Source organism: Ambystoma mexicanum, chromosome 7q (assembly GCF_040938575.1).
Source record: "Ambystoma mexicanum isolate Mex_15411 chromosome 7q, UKY_AmexF1_1, whole genome shotgun sequence".
NCBI lineage: Eukaryota > Metazoa > Chordata > Amphibia > Caudata > Ambystomatidae > Ambystoma > Ambystoma mexicanum.
In genome coordinates, this window is record NC_090941.1 from 631,657,751 (window position 1) to 631,678,671 (window position 20,921).

At 43.7% G+C, this 20,921-nt stretch overlaps 1 protein-coding gene across 7 annotated transcripts in view; it reads right to left on the reverse strand.

Annotated features, from left to right (window-relative positions):
- The window catches only part of FRY (FRY microtubule binding protein), a 1,191,674-nt gene that overhangs the window by 324,356 nt on the left and 846,397 nt on the right, over positions 1 to 20,921 (reverse strand). For all 7 annotated transcript variants that reach the window (XM_069639765.1, XM_069639761.1, XM_069639760.1 and 4 more), the window contains exons 39-40: positions 12,874 to 13,059; positions 9,687 to 9,885 (exon numbers count right to left, since the gene is read on the reverse strand). In XM_069639765.1, coding sequence (XP_069495866.1) covers positions 9,687 to 9,885; positions 12,874 to 13,059 — 385 coding nt within the window. The remainder of the gene's footprint in view (positions 1 to 9,686; positions 9,886 to 12,873; positions 13,060 to 20,921) is intronic.

Sequence of the window (20,921 nt, forward strand, 5' to 3'; positions counted from 1 at the left end):
CGAACGCTCCCATTTGCTCTATCACTGAACTACAATTCCCAAGAGAGTTGTAGTTCTTGCAATCTTATTTGCTAACAGGCGTGACAGAGACCAGGCGGTGTGTGTCGGTCCGTGGCCGATGTTGGCATTGTGCTTAGTCACGCTGCGCCCGGCACCCAAGAAGGCAGACCTCCCTCTTCTCATGCTAAACCCCATTGGACACCTTTTTGTGTAAGTACTTTTTTACCGTGTACAGTATCATGAGGATCATTTATTCGGAGGATGCTTTAATGGCCCTTAGGGAAACTACGTTTGGCACGCTGACGTTTTGTGTATTGAATAAGATTAGATTGCACGGAATTGGTATAGACAAACTGCAGGAACATATCTGCACCACGATAGTCCCCCTGAAGATTGCACTGATTAATGCCCGCTCAGCAATATAGAACGCTGTGCCACTAAATGAAACCATATCTTCTCTAGAACTCGACACCCTTTTAATAACGGAATCCTGGTTAACAGACAATTGTAGAGCCCATTTCCATTTGAGAGTATCAGACTCATATCAAATGGTATAACGGAGTTAATCAAAGAGGGGGCGGGGTGGCCATCTGGACTAAATCCTTGTTAGAAGTTACCAATTTTCACATCCCTGACCGGGATGCTACATACCAGATTCTAGCTTGTACTTACCATCCATACCCAATGAGGCTCACCATCTACTACTCTGCTATAGACCCCCCCCCACCCTTTTGGTTCAGCCGCCTTGGTTATAGATGCCGTAGAAGCCTACCTGGGATTACATGCCCTTCATTATGGAAATCTGATTATTCTGTTATTCTGGGCGATTTAAATATCTGGTGCAATGTTTCGGAAGACGCCGACTGTAACCAGCTATTTGATTTTCTACAGATCCACGATCTTCATCTTCTTTTAAACCTACCTACACGTACGGGGGGCATTGTCTGGACCCGGTGATCCAATAGCCGGCCTGTTATGGCCTGCTAAGATTCTGGAGAAAATTGTGATGAGCCAATTTCAGAACTATATGGATGAACATGGAATTCTTTACTGTTTCCAGTCGGTTTTCAGACCAGGCCATGGCACTGATGCAGCTCTTCTGACGGTCTGGGATGAGTTGCTGGGGGCCGTCGACAAAGGGTATGTCAGGGTGCTGGTCATGTTGGACCCATCGACAGCTTTCGACACAATGGACTTTGAAACTCTTATTGCAAGGATGTCTTCAGTGGCACAGGTTTCAGATGAGGCTTTAAAATGGTTTGTGTCATTTTTTACCGACCGCACCCAGCTGGTGAAAATGGGAGCTTATGTTGCCAATGCGATACCTGTGGAATGCAGGGTACCACCAGGGTCCCCACTCTCGCCAATGCTGTTCAATATTTACATTCGGACACTGCTGAATATTTTCTCTGAATTTGGTTTGTCGTACCACTCATATGCAGACGACACCCAAATCTATGTGCGAATCAAGCAACCACAGGAAGCAATGGATCTAGTCTTGTCCTGTGCCAATAAGATCAAAAGCTGGATGCTGGAGAACATGCTCCAGCTGAATCCTTCAAAGATGGAGGTCATTGTGTTTGGTCCCAAGAGACTGGTAAGAAACATGGTCCAAAGCTCCCCCTGCCCCTCACTATTTGGTGCTCCCCCCAGATATTCAGATGCAGTGAAGTACCTGGGTAGCATCTGGCAGTCAAGTATGGATTTCAATTCTCAGGTTAGTCAAAGGATCAAATCAGTATACACCCAAATGAGACTTCTAAAACCTGCCGTTATCTCACTTATTGCTGAGAAGGACCGGCCGATGATAGTAGTCATACTTACCAATGCTAGGCTGGGCTATTACAATGCCCTTTTTATGGCGGCTCAATGAAAAGACTGCAGGTTGCCCAAAACTCTGCCATCAGGCTTATTTTTTACTACCCAGATAAACAGCTATTTCTCAATACCGGAGCAATCTCCACTGGCTCCCAGTTCAGCAGAGAGTTTTGTTTAAGGTGCTCTGTCTGGGAGTCAAATGTATTCATGGGATGGCACCTGCCTACCTGAATACAAAACTTCAGCTGTACTGTCCACAACGATATCTGCGTTCAAAAGACTAGCACCTTTTGCAGGTTCCATTAGTGAGAACAACTACATGGGGCGAGAGGCGGTTCTCTTCCTTTGGCCCTCGTGCCTGGAATTCTCTCCCTTTAGACCTTCGAAGTGCTGAGTCTTTGACCGTTTTCAGGAAACAGTTAAAAACCTATCATTTTTTGTAATATCTCCCACTCACTCCGAAATATTCTGAGTTAGTGCAATGCAGTATCAATTAAATCAGCTTTTACATCTGCGCCTAGATGCATTTTTGCCTGGTTCCCCTGGGGTATGCGCATTATAAATACTGTAATCAAATCAAACAGATAGATAGCTGGGGTGATCAAGCAATTGCCTTACTTGATCGCCACACACAGACCCCTAATGCCCGTTAGGCTATGAAAGTCCTCTAGGAGGGTGGGGCTACGGTGTGTCAAGCAGAGAGAAGTGCCGAGGGGGTGGCACTTACCAACTGCAAGTCCCACATCAAACCATCACAACACCCTCAACGGTAGGATCCATCAAACAATGTCAATAACACTTGCGTAGGGAGGAAGACACAGCTGATCTTCCCTAGTCCAGAGAGAGACGAGAAAGCAGGGTCAAGGCACTATTAAGGAAAGGGGCTGTGGCAACATTTTGTGTGAGTTTGGAGTAGGTACTCGTTTGACAATGGATGAAGCAGATGGAAGATGTCGGGTAGACAAGGATTTAGGAGGCTGGGGGTAAGGACGAGATAGGAGAGTGGAGGAGAGGTCCGGGGGATGGGGAGAGAAAGGAGCAGATGGCTTGGTAGAGAAAGGCTCACGGGGCTAGGGAGAGGTAGAACAGGCTGGAAGGAAAAATACCCAGGAGGTGAGAACATGGCCCAGGAAGCTGGAGAAAAAACAACGTTTGGGAAGAAAAGGGCTCCAGAAGCGAAACCCAGAGTACGATTGCAGAGTTGATCTGAATTCAGAGGTGCTTAGTTTAAGAAGAAAGCAGTGATGGAAGTTGAGGCATAAGTGGTGAGAGAAGTTAAAGAGGCAGTGGTGAGAGAATTAAGGATGCAGTGTCCAGAGAAGCTACATAGGTGGTGGTAGGAGAAGGTAAGGAGCTCGTGGTGTAGGGAATCAGAAGAGGGTGAGATGAAGCCAGCTCCTTAATAGAGAGGCACCTAAGGAAGAGGCACCTAAAGAGAAAGTGGCCAACAGTGAGGAAATGATAAGAGAAGGGTGAAGCAGAGAAACACCATGAGTAGGAGAGAAGAGGAAAGTAATATCCAGGCAAGAGAAGAGCAGGAAGATGAGATAAGTGCATACAGAAGGGGAAGCGCCAGGGGGAGGTGAAAGAATGAGCCTGGTGCAAAGTGTTGAGGAGGTGCAGGCAGGGCACAGACAATGAATTAACACCACAAGATCTCCCAGGTACAAACTTATGCTGGAACATGGAGGTGGAGAGAGTTTTGGTTGGAGGCTGCAGAACCAGAAGTCTGGAAAGTGAAGTATTAGAGGCCTAGAGAGGACCCTGTAAGAACCTATAGCACAGGATCTTATTTTAATGTCAGCTCCAGTGTACAAACGAGAACAGAGAACTCAATTTCCCCTCTCTTAGTTCACCTCTATGGCTTGCCAGAAAAAGAATGTATAGATATGCTATCTATTTCGCATATCCTATACGAATCAAAAATTACCCAATCATTTACACAAAAGTTAATACATTTTATTCAAATATGTTTTAGTAAAATAGAAGTAATAGGTGCTTTCAACAAGGCACTTAGTACAACTCGGTTAAAAATGAAATGCAGATGGAGAGTTTTAACAATATTCAATACTCAACACCTTTAGTGATTGTGGTTAGTAGGTGACATAAATAATACATCACATAAGCAAAGGCAGATGCTCAACTGTTTACAACGTCTATTATGAGGGGATATTTTACTCTCAATGAAGTTTTTGTTATTGTCCTTCTTTGGTTGAATAAACAGACATAGTTGTTGGAATGTCTCACGGATGTCTACATATGTTTCGGCTGATGAAAAGCATTAGCACCATCCCTGGTGTTCCACTCGTCTTAGTATGGCCCTCTTCAGGACTGGTGATTTCTTACTTGATAGACACAAGGTTCAAAACAAAGATTCCCCAAAAGGTCACAGTTTGTTGCGAGCTATAAAAACAAAGAAAGAGTATAGGAAAAAGGGGGGTCAGTAATTATTCTCCCAGAAACCCATTTAGATTTTAAAAACACATACATTTGTGGCAAAAGATTTGTATATTCTGAAATTCATCAGTTTTTGTATATACATTCAACTGACCTTGTCAGTCTCTTTTGTGGTCGAACTAGAGCATTTGTTGATATAGCAGGAGATTTTTAATTCTTTCCCATGCGTAATGTCACGCGTGATCTTTCATGAAAAGCCTTGCATTTTTTCAGTGGTAAGCAGTTTTGCTGATTGTTTTGATGTCTTTATCGGTTTTCTGTAATATTAGATAAGGTAGGCTATTTTTCACCACCTTGGCCGCGATTGAACCTGTTTTACAAAGCACTGTGTTAATTGTGCTGGTTTTTCTTCTAATTAATTGCCAACATTAATTTACTTGGTTTTTCTACTAACCTGCATTTTGTCCCAACAGAATTATTATTGCAGGTATAGTATTTTCTTTTGGCGTGTATCTGGCGTAGTGTCTTCGATATTTTCGATCGCCTTTTTCCTTTTTCTCTTTAGGTTTTGCGGGTGGTAGCGCCTCCCTATTAAGCATATAGATATTATCTTAGTGAGGCATTGTGTTAAAGGTAAATGTGGGCAGCATATACAATGGTCTTGTATTTTATCCTCCACACAATGCGAGTGTCCGATACGAGTTTCCATAACGATCATTCGTTTTCTTTCTGCGTCGGACGGGGAAGCTGCCTTCTCGTGTCCGCGTCTCCTCGCGGCTTCTGCAGGAGTCTCCGTATAGTGCTGTCACTGGTCTCCACAGGACCGGATGTGTATTAGTTTTGTTTGTTATCGTGTTCCGCAAATCGAGTCACGTGATCAGACTCTAGACTGACACACTCGATTTACATTGTTTAACAGATTGGCCATCTTTAGAAGTGTAAAGTAATGCTATTATATATATATATATAGCATTTAGTTACGGTTGCGCCTTGTTCTTTGGTTGGAAACAGGGGGCCTATTTTTTAATGTGATTAATTCGTGTTTAGATATTCTTTCCATCTCATCAACTGTAGACGCCAAGGGCGTGGGAGGTTCAAATAAATCTATATTCGTCATGAGTTTTGTATTTTTCTGGAGGGCGACCTCAGCTGTTATTGGTCTCTTCTATGGTGGTTTAAAAGAAGATGCCTCATTCCACTGCTGAATTGAGACCGTGCTTCACGGTGTCCAGATCAAAAATCCACTTTTGCTCGCATTTGCGGAGCGCTAGATCTCGGTCCCCTCCTCTTTTTGAGATCTGCACCATTTGGATGATGAACCAAAACATGTCGGTGGACTTATGTTTTAAACGTGTGTAATGTGCCACCAGAGGTTTGTTTGGGATTTGGTTTCTAATACTGGATCTATGTTCCCCTATCCGCTGCTTAACTTGTCTTTTAGATTTTCCAATGTATAACAAATTGCAGGGGCACATGATTGCGTATACCACCCACTGAGATGAACAATTGGTGAAAGATCTAAGTTGCCACGCTCTCCCTTCCAGGGGGATTTCTTTTAGATTCTTTGTGAGGGAGCAGACAGAGCAGTTGCTGCATTTAAAATGTCCAGTCACTGCTGGTAATTCCCATAGTGCTCTCTGTGCATCCACTTTTCGGATTTCTTTGGGATATGTGTGGACTAAGCTGTCTTTGAGATTCTGTTGTCTTTTAAAGGCGAAACTTGGTGTTGTGGGATTAAAGTCTTCTGTTTTTATTATATGCCAGTTTTTTTTTTATCACTAGCTTACGTAGGCTATGGCTAATAGAGCTGAATGTGGTTCACATGTTATCTTTTCCATTGTTGTTCTTTTCACTGGATTCAAACATGAGTCACGATTTCTATTTTTAGCCGTCTTGTATGCCATGTTTATCTGTTGTTTTGGGTAGCCTCTTTGTTTCAAGCGTTGTTTTAGATGTTTACCATGAATTTCATAATCATCCAAGGATGTACAATTGCGTCGGACTCTGAGGAATTGACCTATTGGAAGGTTGGCTTTTAAACTGGATGGATGGCAACTTTGATATTCCAGGAGGGTGTTTTTGTCCATTGGTTTTCTAAACAAGTTTGTAGTTACTGTTCCATTTTCTTGGATTTGAATCTCCAAGTCCAAAAAAGAGATCGTTTTTGTGTTATACAGCATTGTGAAGTTGATGTTGATGTTTTGTTGGTTGAGCCATTGGTGAAAGTCCATCAGTTGGTTCACAGTGCCTCTCCAGATTAGGAAGCAGTCATCTATATACCTGTAACACGCACCGATATTAATGTCATAGGGGTTAGCAGTGTGGTAGATAGAGTTGTTCTCTACAAAATCCATATACAAATTCGCTATATCCTGGGCGAATGTAGCGCCCATGCTTGTTCCATGTTTCTGATTATAAAACACATCTTCAAAAAGGAAATAGTTTTCCATTAGTGTCAGCCTGGTACATTCCAGAATGAAAGTGGTCGGAACTGTTTTATCATTGATGTTTCGTTGGTTCAGGTATTGTTCTAGGACTTGTAGGCATTCTAATTGCGGAATGCTTGTATATAAAGCTACCAACTCTAAGGTCACTAAGAGGTCCCCTGGCTGGGTATCAATGGTGTTAAGTATTTTTATCATACTTGTGGTGTCTTTAATGTAGGATCTCATTTTCAAGACAAAAGGTCTCAGGAACCAATCTACGTAAAAGGTCCTAAGATGGAGTCAATTGCTGAGACTATTGGCCTACCTGGTGGGCTAGTGCTGTTTTTGTGGACTTTGGGCAATAGATAAAATGCTGGTATTGTTGTATTAGTTTTTATGAGGATCATCTTTTCGTCCTGGTCAATCCACCCTTCTTCGTGGGCATGTGCCATTAGGCTAGATATTTCTTCCTTTAGACGTGTAGTAGGGTGTCTCCTCGCAGTTGTTGGTAGAACTTTTGGTCTAATAGTTGAATTTGGACTTCTTTTTTATATGCTGTTTTACTCCACAGAACGATTTCCCCCTCCCTTATCTGCAGGTTTTATAACAAACTGATCTTTGCTTTGCAAATCCTTTAAGGCTTGTCGTTCAGCTGGTCCTAGATTGTCTTTAGAGAAGTTCTTAGTATTTAGGAGTTTTCTTGTTTCTTCAATTATTTTGTTTTCAAAAGTTATACTGGCAGGGCTCATCATTGCCGTTGTTGGGCAGAAATTTGATGGAAGCTTCAGGCCTGTTGTACTTTTTCCTTTATCTTTTTCTCGTGTGGATGGATTACGAAATAAATATTTCAATCTGATGGTTCTAAAGGCACCAACTACAGAATCAACCATTCATCTCCAGTGCAGACTTGAAATCCAGGAGGTATCCCCCCACCACACCCAAGATTCACGAAGATATCATCAAGGAAGCTATGAAGAGCAGTGACTTTACTTACAGACTGAAGTGGGGAGAATTCGAGACCTTTTAGAGGAATTATTTATCCTTTTTTTTGATACAATGAGCACCCACCCCTACATTTGGTTTTGTTTGATTAAAGCTGCTGGGAGGGACCAGCACCTGGCCCTAACAAGAACTTGGAGAGCTTTTGCTTTGGAGTATTCTTGAATCTTCCCGAGAGACACAGGTGTACATTTTGGACACCACTATATTGAACATGATTGAGTTATTTTTAGGCACTTTTTTGCACATAAGAAAATTGCTTCACTTTGTCTTGTGATCCTAAATATGACCTGTTGGGAAACATTGCACGTCTGGCTCATATCTAATACTTGTATTCTGCATGACATATGTTACTTTTCATTAAGTTCAAAGACCCATTCAGATTCTGTCTCAACCAATTACCAGTTTCTCTTGATCTCTGGGAATATGCACAGCTGGATGAAGAGTGCAGTGCTAAAGAGCACTAGTACAGAATCTATAGGAGGCTCTGAAATATTCTGGGACTGCAGGAATATACTTGTGTTCAGAATTTAGAAAGTACTCTCTCCATCGTGGGATCCAGGCCTGCCCACTAAATCAATATACACCATTACATTGAGAATTGATCATGCAGTGTTCAACGTACCTAATATTTACGCGGTCTACATCGCTTTCACTATTGCAATACCAAATCATTTTATGTTAGCATTATTGTGATATGCTTTCGGGACTTTCTTGCACCTCTCAGCAAGACCGGTGCATGGATTGATGGCACCTTTGGCAAAGTGACATTCTGATGTCCTTAGCATTTTCCACCTGTAAAAAACTGCCCTCTTTCACTGCTGTTACAGAGTGGATACCACAGAACACACGGGCATGGATCAATACTTTTATTATGTTGGCCTTTAGCACGTAGAACTGGGGGAATGCCTATTGGATGGGAAACCAACTCAAAAAGGGAAATGATAAGGCCACTGTGTGAGGATGGAGAGAAAAGTCAAGTTCAGGGAAAGGTTTATTCTAAACTGACAGTGTTAGAGACCAATGTACAACCCCTCATCTAACCAAAAGCTCCCTGGCTGGTCTACCCATTATAGTGTCCTTTGGATCACTCACAGTCATTATAGTTTTAAATGACTCAGAACATTTTGAAGTCTTTCTTGGCCTGCAGACTATTCCACTGCCGAGTAGCATCTTGCGATGCTGTAACCTTGAAACTCCTACTGGAGAAAGCCAACAACCAGAAAGGCAAGAAGTGGAACTATACAGGGCTATGTTCCAAAGGCAAGTGTTTTAGTTTCCCTTTTTGCCCTAGGGGTTCCCCTCTGTAGTATTTTCTCCCCATACCTAGGTACTTGTCAGACTGCAGTAAATATGACCCTCCACACCAAGGGTTTTTTCAGGAATGCAGATTTGGTGGCTTTGTAGGTACCACAGGTAACTGGACAAGAGTCCCCAGTATGCTTCTCTTTAGCAGCTACTACTCACAGGTTTCCTACCATGGCCAGTCTTTGGGTCCAGGCTTCTAGCAGACTCTGCAGGCTAAACTCGCCCTAAGCCTGACCGGTACATGCTCCATGCAAGATCTTGCACAGTAAATGCACTGTTGACCAATTCCGGCTCCGTGCATTGAACCATAACCAGGATCCAAAGTGTGTGGCAAATAGCCTACTTTTACAATCTGCATATCCAACCTAGGGATGGTTTACTTGGGGTTTCTTTCCAGTGCAGTGGCAAACTACCAAAAACAGCTTTATTCAAACAATCTTGCTGTACTTTAAAAAGCTAGACCAAATGTTCGACAGAGTTGGGCGAATGCAACGAGAATCAACAGCTGCAATTTATTAAGTATTCCAGGGTGAGAACCGTTTACAAAAATAAATAAATCCCCACTCTGATTAAATGGTCTAATACATCTCAGCTTTAAAAAGTCAGTTACCCAAGAGTGATGTACAGCCCCATAAACGCCCTTTGCCCTTACATCCATCATGCATGTTTAGTGGATTCAGCCGCATGCGTGCTTTGCCCGAACACTGCGCTCCACTGCACCGCTTTCCACACACTCACCTGGTGGTCAGAAATTCAATGAGCTTGTTTGCTTTGACATCCACCTCTCCAGCCGTGTCAATGTCCTCCGTCTCCTGGGCGATCTGGGGGAGGTTCCCACTGCTGCCTCCCAGACTGATGCTGGAGGAGGTGGAGCTGGAGCTTAGCCCAGAGTCTGGCACCGGAGAAGACTGGTACTCCCGCAAGAAGTCAAAGCCACCTAGCAACGGCGGGAGGGAATAGAGAGGTTAAGAAACGCACGCACCCTCTATGCCAGCATTTCAGCAGAATACCCATTTATTTATTGGTCTTTTGCTAGGCGCTTAAACAATCAAAACGCCCACAAGGCAACAGGGTGGGGACAGGGGAAGGTAACCAATGAATTACAGCAATGATAAATAATAAATAATTGAATTAATAGTACAAATAACGAGAAAGGTGGGGAGACAAGCCCGCTATGCCTTGTGAGTGTTCAAAACGAGTAAGTGCAGAGGGGAGAAGGGTAGAGGATAGGTGCTGTGGTGCTCAGCATTTTACCCTTAAAATATATTTGCTATATAAACCTAGCACTTAGAAATTTAAGATGTTATGTTCAGTTGCTTTATATTACGTGATGAACCGCAGTATACAACAGTGGATGGGTTTCACATTGCATTGTCCTGTAGCAGAACTCCGCCATAAGCGTCCCTAAGGTGGGTCGTGGCAAAGTGTGGCAATTGCCTATGGAGGCAGACATTCCACCACCCTCCTACTGAACCTAGCCCAACCCCTCCCCCTGGTGGAAGAGTGCATTTTAAAGCACATGTCTTTTTTATGGGGAATTTCAAAAAGCGATACAATTGACAGGACAATTTCATAACATTTCAGCAACAGTCACCTAACGTCATCAGCTACCTAGGTAGTGAATCCCTGATTGTGCTCAAATTAATTGCTTTACGAAGAGTGCAGTTCACATACATGACTTTAAAGAGAATAGCATTTCATCTTTAGTCACACGGATACTGTGCACAGGGTGTTTACTCAAACTGAAGACTGTAAACCTCTCTTCCCGTCGAACTGTTAAAGGACTAGGAGGCAATTGCCTCCTTTCTGCCCCTATACTCTGCGCCGCTCTTCTGTTCAACGGACCCGCATTCTGACATGTTATTCGTTATATGTAGGAAAGCACTGAGTCGGCATTTTGTATCATGTTGGGAGTTGTAATGTGTGTTTAGATCTGGTACAATTCAAGGTGGCCTCGATGGTACATGAAGGTAAACAGTGGGGGTGATTTCAGACTTAATTTCTTTTGTCATGCACTTGCCCACTAATTGATTTAAAGCTACATCAGCAAAAGATAAAATGTGTTCAATGAACAACACACATTTAAATAATGTTTATGACCAAATGCCAAGCGTAGTGTTTTGGAGGCCTTTTTGCAACCTTTTCATCAAGTTATTATACACCCTGAATAGTTTTGTTTAAACCTTTTATATTCTTAACACTACCACAAACGTGCATAGTTTCACATTATTAATACAAACAGCTTTATGAAATATAGGTTTACTTAAACCAGTTTGGCCTATTGACCCTTATTTGTTTGTGCCCCACCATACTTCACTTGTTTTATTGTGTCCACTGTCCCTCAAGGCCCCCTCACCATATAATATTTATTTCTAGAGAAGCCACTGCGGGCCTTTTTACATATTTAAGGATTACACCAAGTGAACCATATAGCTTCAACATTGCAGCATTTGATTTAGTAGATCATAAAATTCTCTGCAATCACGTTGACACAGCAGCCCATTTCTCCCAAGAAGCCACAGGTTGGATTGAACCCGTCCTGAATAACAGGTCTATGCGTGTCTTCTCTACCTCACCATCCGCTGATCCTAGCCCCATCACTTGCGGGGTTCCCCCAGGGTTCATGCGTCTCCCCCAAATTTTACGTGTTCACGATGCCCCTGTTTGATGATCCTGACGGTCTGGGTATCACTTACACTAATTATGCCGATGATACCCAGATCCTCATCCCGTTGACGGGCGATTACAATAAGGATTTGGCATTGGTGAACAGGGTGTACCTCATCATCCAGGCATGGATGTCCCACAGTCTATGCCTGAATGATGACAAGACCAAACTCATTATCCTCGGCTCCACCCCCAACCTAAACAAATTGGATCATAACTACAATAACTTCATCATAGATGGCAACTCTATTAAGGTAGCCAAGGAAGTAAAAACCTTACGAATTTACCTAAACTCCTCCCTTTCCTTCCGTAAACAGGTTAGTTCCATGGCCTCCTCCGCAGCCCACACCTGCAAACTAATAAGAGCAGCCAAGCCCTTCCTTTCCACCCAGAGCTGCATCACCTTAGCCAGAGCACTTATACTCTCAAAATTGGACTACTGCAACACCCTCTACCTAGGAGCCAACAAATATGTTACAAACAAAATCCAGACTCTGCAAAACAATGCTCTTAGAACAGCGCTTAGCATTCCCAAGATAGCACACATCCAACATCAGGAGAGCCCATAACTGGCTCACCACCTCTGACAAAATCCTGCTCAAAGTAGCCTCCTTAACCCATAAATGCCTCAACAATGCAGCCCCTCACTACCTAATCGACAGAATAAAAAGATACACCCCGAACAGACCTACCAGAACCGACAATGCCAACCTGCTCCTAGTTCCCAGGTTCAAATGAACCAAAACAGGCGGCAACAGCTTCCAGGTGAAAGCAGCCCAACATTGGAACTCCCTGCCACTCTTCCTAAGCGCACCGCAAACTTACACCCACTTTAGACACAACTACATTCAGTGGACAAAGGACAATGACCATTAACTTGCCTGCCTATCCTCGTACACCGGCAATATGTATATCTGTAAATTGTTTATCACTATATGTGAATATGTACATTTGTAACTGTTTATCATTCCTGTAACTGTTGTACTAATTACTGTACAGCACTGTAACCAAGCTGAGAATAATCCTGTTGCTCCTGCGCCCTTATACCTTCGGGTCTGGCACACAATGTAAATAAACATAAACCGTGGTCACTTAACTAATCTTTTAATCATAGTACAATATACGTGCAAAGGCCAAATACGACCAATTACTTATGCAATAAAGTAGCACGTTTTTGTTGAAATTGTAATGGCTATTTATTGCTTGTACAGAATGTGTAAAGTCTAACATTTTTATGCAAGTCTTTGTCCATTTGTACCTGTGTAAAGATATTCAGGTGGATAGGCTGGCTGCACAGTCAGAGTCTTGGTTTCATTCATTTCCCTGGTCTGCAGCAGCACCGATGCAATGACTTGGAAATTGCTATTGCAAGACAAAGCAATCAAAAGGTGGAGAAGAAGTTTTTTACTGTGTTCAAAAACTTCAGGGCGGTAATGGTCAAGACCTAAGGAGGAAAAGAAGATATCGAAACCTTTTACCATCAACATATTGTAAAAACTCTGAGATTCCAGAAATAGACAAGACTATAACGTAGCCTTACGATAAAAAAGCAGATCATTTCGAGACAAAACATAACTTTAAAATGTCTAACTTGTTATGAACTACTTAAATGAATCCTGCAGGTTTAAAATATGTATTGCCTTCTTCAGGCAAAACAAGTTCGTTTCTCGCCAAGTGAAAATAAAGATAAGCAGTTACTAACATTGCAATCTTAAAAAAAAAAAAGAAATTCCTCTGATAGTGGAAGTCGGGTTTGAAAAGAACCTCAGCTTCATTCCAAAGTATGGTAACGCCTCTAACACATTTCGTTCTCTCCCACCAACGCTTTATATCTGGTTGTCCAGCCATTTGGATATCATGGAATATGCAGGACAAAATAACCTCCCCCCCCTTTCCCACCCAAATGTATTTTCAGTACAGTTTCCAAAAAAGAAATATCTTAATACTGATTGGTACAGAGGAGGTTTTTACACTATTACAGTGTTCTTGCTTACCAATTATATTCAGAAACATTTAATTATCGTAATATGTAGGCGATTGCAATAAGAAAAATCAATGACTAATTGGTTGCAAAACGTTTTAGCACATGGATAGAGGTGCTGGCTAATCTGGTGGCTGGGAACCCAGGATTTACTGTGTCACAAAGCGTGCATTCCCATGCAGGGCAGTGGCCCCTCTGCCCCAGGCTGGAACTTTATTTTCGTTGCAGTGGCACCCTGCACTGGCTCCTGCTGCTCTTAAGCCCCAAAACATGTTTCCCTTCACCCTCACTCCACAGCACCCATCTTCCTCAAAGCTGCCTACTCACGAAGCCATCAGTTCCCTCGACAGCCGACGGTTACCGCAGTTGCTATGGACATGGAAATGTACTCTTTTTCTAGGTCCATGGCAGACACCTTTATTTGTATTTTTATAAGGGAATTTGGGGTGCGCGCTCATTGCCTGTGATGCTAATAGCAAATTACACCTTACAGCTTGCTTGCCTTGGATGCTAATAACAATATGCACCTTAGAGGGGGGGCATTACCAGCTTGTAACGGGCAACAGCCCGCGTTAAGCTAACTAGGGCTCACTGGCCGCTAGAGCTGGTAAGGCCTCCCTCCTTGGTGTTTATTGCTTACATAACTGAGGTCTGTTAATGTCCCAATGTCAAATGTCAGAAGCCATCACTCACTGTTTGGATTGTGAGGATGCTGCTTGGCTAGAAATCTGCTGACTTTCATAGGAGCTTGACTATAAAGCAGGGGATGGGGCAGGGGCTTGGTAAACAAAGGAGTGTGGAAGCCAATATGTTTTTGCGGTCATATGATTATCATTAAGGTATTTATTGAACGCATACCTAGATTTGAGAAGCAACAGAGCACTTTTCAACCATAGGGAGAAGAACATGGCGAAGGGAGCAGAGAAACAAGGGAGTGGAGAGTAAACAGCAAGAGAGGGGGAGGTGGGCAGTTTGTAGCAAGCGATCTATAAGCAACCGGGGATGGAAACAGTGGGGATCAGATCATCCAGTCTCAGGTAGGGTGTTGAGTGGAGGGTAAGAGGAGAGTCTGATGTTGACTGAGAGAAGGCTCCAGAGTCTTGGGGCACCGACAGAGGAGGCCTTATGTCAAGTCTGGCCTGAAGTGCCCTAATAAAGGCCATACCATGACTAAAGCATAGCAATGAAGTTCACACCATTGAAGTGATAATCATTAAAAGTGCATAGCCCAAAACGGACACTTAAAAATGCAGCATAAAACACTGTCTGGTCAAGCCTTGGACATCTGGGACTCTTTGCATTATAGTGACAGCAGAGGCAGAGAATTGTATTAAAGGCATATACATAATGTTCACCTTTCAGCAGATCACAACACAACAAACCTACACAATGAGGGAATAATGACATTAATGAGGAAAATGTGTATACACATTTGCCATGCTACTCTAGCCATATGAATTGTTTTTTAATTGGCAACACCCGAAAAATGAAATGCAATGCATACATAGGTAAAAAACGTTAATGGAGGACAGACAAGGGCTAGGGAAGAGGCACAGAAAATAGGAGCAATAAAAAAGGAGTAGGACCTATAAATTAACTTCATTTAAAGATGATATAGAGTGAACTGGAGATGAAAAAGGAATACATGCACACAATCAACCATAACAGAAAAAGTGGATAAGGGAGGAAGAGATAAAGTTCAAATGGATTAATTAATCTTTCTCCATGTGGATAATGGAGAGCATATTGCTCTATCCAGGGTCTTTATTTTTTCAAACCAAACTTTATATTTCAGAAACTGATAATGTTACAAAACAAAGCCAACAAAGAACCCTCCTCGTCTCTTCCCTCGACTCAGCATTCTAGTTCGCATCTCGGAGCCACTTTACATTGCCTGCAGCTCATGTGTCCTTCCAGATCCTTCTCCCCCACACTTCGAACAACAGTATTACATTTCTAAAACAGCGTTACCGCTCATTCTTGCCCCCAATTTAGCCCAACACCCCTCGAAACAAACAACCTATATCCTTCACAACACACCCCCTACCCCAGTTCCATAAAGTCTGTGAAAAGTGCCCAGATCACATTAAACGTTTCCGTAGCCCCAGTAATTACTGCAGTCAGTTTCTCTTGCTACCACATTTTCCAAATGTTCCCAGCAGTGGAAGAATTCAGATGGTCCCCAGATAAGGTGATTCAAGTAGTATAACTTGTTTGGGTTTGCCGGGATGGTTATCCCAAGATATACTATGCTTTCTGTTTGCCATGTGAACTTATCCATCTCCTCCCCCGGTGCCACTAGGATGTTCTGCAGATTTTCAGATATAATCGGCCCTCTTAAGTTACCATAGTTGATTGTGAATCCAGAGACCCCCTGAAACGATTCCATTTTGCTTAGTGCGGACTGGGAGAGAGGATGCAGTAATGCCAAGATATAGTAAAACATCATTCGCATACACTGACTTTTTGCTCCAGTCCACTCCCTGTATCCTATCATTGATTCTCATTCTGTTGGCAAGAGGCTCCATAGCCATGGCAAAGATCAGGGGGATAGAGGGTACCACTGCCTTGTGTCCCTGGAAATAGATATGGTATTAGAGAGTTCCCCATTGATTTGGAGTCTTGTGCTGGAGGGCTGGTATAAGGCCAATATCGATTTACAGAAAGCACCAGTCTCGGGAGTATGACCTCCAGCCTTTGCGGCTAGCACACATACTCATGTCTACGTTCAAGAGGGTAACAGGCCTATATGAATAAGGATTGGCTGGGTCCTCATCTTCTTTCAGGATTAGAAGTGTGGTTGATGGCTTACTCGTGGGTGTGATGGTGGTGTTTCCTGGAACTGATTGATGAGTTTTACTAGGGGTTCTGTAAGGAACTCATGGTGGCAACAGTGAAGACTGACACAAGTGATCACAGTTCAAGGGTGTTTATTGAACTTCATAATGGGTGAGAAACACCCAATCCAAACCTAAATCTAAGATGGGAGCAAGCTATGACCATCAAATAATAATAATAAGGCAGTCCTAGTGGTGTCTTGTCAAACAAAAAAGGGCTATGCAAAAAAGAAAATCTATTGCCATTTCCTTACTGCTAAATTACAAAAAGAATGTAGGGTAAAGTTCACCGGAAAAGGAAGAAGTTTTGATAAAATGAAAAGTGAGGATGGTATGGCTGGGTCTCCCTTCCCCACGTTTGAAGCACGGACAAGGTGGGACACGGTACACTCCTGAGCCTCATCCACACGAGGTTCCCAGTTCTGGTTCGATTTCAAAACCATCACAGGCTAAGCCTCTTTCCCGATAAAGTCTCTTGCCTTAGAAGGCCTTCATAACGACAAACAAACAAAAAGGTTCCTTCAGTACTCGTGTACCTCGGGTGATTGCTCTTCGGCCCTTGGATCTCCCTCCGCTGAGCTCGGATCCTTCTTACAACTTGGGCCTCCCTCCGTTGGATTCACTACAGCCGTTCAAATGTTGCTTGTATGAGTCAAATGTCCTTTTAAACAATTCCCCACTGCGGACAATCCTCGACCAGGTTTACTCTTGTCAACACAATGTTCATGGGTGTATTACTCTTGATGCAAAATAATCAAATAAACAAAAGTCCTCTTGGTGGTCTTGCACCTTGGGCGATTGCCTCTCGCCCCTAGGATCGCCCTCTGTCAGGCTCGGATCCTTTTCTTTTTGAACCTCCCTCCGTCGGGTTCACTAGAGCCTTTCTTTAACACATTTCATGTATTTCGATCACAGTTCATGTGTTGCTCACTTTCATCAGAAAGCGGGGTTTTCCTTCTCCTAGCTTTCTTTCAGGATCCCTCTGTCAGGAGCACAATTGCCTTAGGACATAGTTCACAATCTGCTTGGAAAGTGGGGGTTCCCTTCCCCTAGCTTTCCTCTGGCCATGGGTCAGAGACTTTCGATTGCATAAGGGATTTGACCTAACCCTTATAGGACCACTCCGACGCCTCTCCTAGGGCCTTCTGGTTCTTGTAGTTTATAAACAGGTTCCCGATCAGTCTTTCGAATGAGTGCCCATGTGGCGCCAGACCCTTCTGCACCTGGCCCTCAACTGGGCTTTCTTTAAAGTTCAAGCACATACACAAGTTCCCTCTTTCGAGTTCCTTGCATTCAAAATGTTGCTACTTGCAACCTTGGCCTCAACACAGTTCGGTTTGCTATCAGTTTCCTCCGACTCACCGGCGTTGACTTCTCTGTTCTCTGGAGTCAAGGATAGTACCACGGTAGCCAGCTTGTCTCTCCACCTGAGTTATCAAAGCGGAAGGCCCCCGTGTACCATTAACATCTGCTGCTATGCACGACAGCTGCCGCTTCCGGTATTATGCTTTCCCTTTCGGAGGCTTTGCAGATCTGAGTTGAAAAGAGAAAGGGCAATTCCCCCGTTATCGTACTTCCAGGTCTCACCACGTTTCTTCTCCTTTTGAACTGCTGGTTTGGTGTAGCTGTTTCCTCGTGCATTTGGCCTTGGTCGAAGTGTGCTTTTGTGTTCTGCCTTTTATCCCTGTGGGGAAGGTTAAGGGCCGTCAGGTGTGCCTGGTTATTGTCAATTGCCCAACTCTGCCTGACCCGTGTGTTGGGACATGTCAGGTAAACAGCTTTGGTTTTAGTCTGCTGTTTGTCACAGTGTGAGGAAGTATTTGTATCAAAAGAAGGGGGGTGGTAGACCTTCCAAACATCCTACAGGGAAGGGTTTGTGGAACAAGAAGGAATTGAGGGAACGGTAGTGTTTGGTTATAGCAGACTGGGAGTTTGGGAAATAATCAGTTGGACGGTGAGAAAAATAACTGGGAGTGCTCGGGTGGACAACAGGAGGACAGGGATTCTGGGAAATGTAGTTTCCCACAGCCACAGGGTTTGGATATCTAATCGGTTTATCAGATGTTGGATTTAAGGAGGTGAGATTCATTGGATGAAAGGGAGGTTGATCTGAAGTTGCCTATAAAAACCTCATCCTCGTCTTCTTCCCCTATGTCATACCGCATCTCACCTGGGGTGTTTTTGCGAGCACGAATCCAGGATCCCCTACCCGGGTGGTCCTCCCCCCACCGGTCCACCCCTAGAAACTGGATCCAACAGCGATGGCAGTGTTCTGGCCACCTGGATAAGGGATTCCTCAATCCTACTCTGGAGAGCACCCTTAGGTTGCTCACAGTTCTGTCAGATAGGTCTTGGAAACAGCTCTGACAGATAAGTCTTAGAAACTTTGTTAAAATGTAACCGAGAACCCATCAAGGCCCGGGTTTTATTGAAACATGAATCTAATCGTGCAAGGGAACCCCCAGTGATACCTTATCTATACGGCTCTCAGCCATTCCTTTAGGTTCTGCAGCGACTGACTCTTAGCCAGAGTTCAAGTTTCAAGATCCTGGAAGATTTGTAGCTTTGCGTCTCAAAATGGCTTCTTTCTTTCTGTTGGTAGTGGTACACCCTGGTTAATCTGTTCCAGAGCAGATTCATTTCAGTCTGAAATGCAGTGAAGACACAGTGCATCCTGTCCAGCTGCAACAAGAGGCAGATTTAGAATGTTGCTAAGTAAGTCCTTGATATATGCTTCCAGGTTGACATTCTTGACATGTCTGGGAATACCTCTAATTCTGATGTTATTCCTGCAGGACCAGTTTTCTAGGTCCTCTTTATTTCTCCTGCAAGATCTCACACAAGGATTCCAAAGTCTCTATTTTGTTGGCCATTTCAGAGAACTGAAAACCCTGTTCGCACGTTTTCTCCAGTTTATCTACACTGCTGCTAAAGTCTTGTATCTGCTTCTCTATGGAGGATATTTTTTGTGATATCTCCATCACATTATTCTGTAGCCCCTTTTTGATCTCCCCCAATAATTCCCTCACGTTAGCCTTTGTTGCTGTGGTAACCTCTGTTGAGTTTCCTACTGGAGGATAATGCATTTGCACCACTGTCTCCCCCTTTCTTATGTTTCGTTTTCTCCTGGACATGCAGCATGGCAAGGATATCTTCCCCCCTTTGGGTGCCTCAGTGACTTGGCCATCATGACCTAGTCACCACCGAAGGCGGTCCTCGGAACATCCAAGCTTCTCCCCTTCTCTTGGGCACACTGTCAGTGCAAAGCACAGGCAGGATCCAGTGTGCTTCACTGGAGTGTCTTTGTGGGACTGTGGGAACCCCAGAAAGCAAGAGGCCTCTTCTGGCCACTCCCCTGTTCCAGGGGACGTCGCTTCGGCTCAATGTTGGGTCGTTGCCACCTCCCGACTCCAAGCATGTAGTCGCCAGGTGCACTTGGATCCTGAAGGGCAGGCTGCTGGGTAAACAGCAGGGCCCAGCTGCAGAAAGACCAGCCAGGCTCAGGTTTGTGGCTCAGTGTGCTTTATCGCATCTCTTCAACATTTAGGTCAGCTCTGCCTCCTCCACTTGATCGCCTCACACCTGCTTTGGCTGGTCTTCTGCCGGTGGTATCTACAACCAAGGGTTGTTGTGCCCTCTGGCGCTGCATCTCTGCCACCATGCCCTGCCACGCACCACGCCGGCTCCTCAGTGTGACCAGCGGCTGATCCGAGTGCAGATTAGTGAGCGCCACTGTCAGGTATCCTGCTCCCGTCCTACTGCGGGTGGGGAATCCCCTGATCCGCTTCTTTATATGGCAGAGAAGATTTATCAAGCAGAGCACGTGCTTAAGGCATCCACCATGTTCCGCTCCCAGCCCACATCCCCATCCAAGATCTTTCTAACATAAGTTTTGCATTATGTAATCTGTCCAATTGGCAGCCAAAAAAGGGGTTCATTTAGCCTCTGCCCGACTCTAGATGTTTATTACTTATCAGGATTCAACATTTCTTCATGTAGTTAAATGTTTTGGTACAGCATTTCTTGCCATTTTTTGTTGATATATGTAGAAGTGATTCCTAGACAAATGGAGACTGCCTCAATTCAAAGAGGAGAGGCGCCGGAATAATGTCTTGTTTTATTCCCAGGTGTACATGTATGGCTCTGCAATTACCATGGCAGGCAGAATGCTGATAGTGACTTGCTTCCATGAGAGACAGAATCCGACAAATGTCATAGCATAGCGTTTCACACATACCAAAGACTGAATTTGTAATAGCTTAAAATTGGCAGCAGAAAATGCTTAAAGATTCAGTGTAAATAAACTCTGTTCTTTTATGGTGAACTATGCCAATTGCACTGGGAAAATGTGATTGAAAGTCATATACATACCCAAAGTATTGGTGAGATACAATGCAGCATTACATTTCAACAGATGCTGCCTCATTTCCTACAAATCATAAAACCGCACATAAAAGTCAAGTGAATTATCCTGTTATTTTTTTGGGT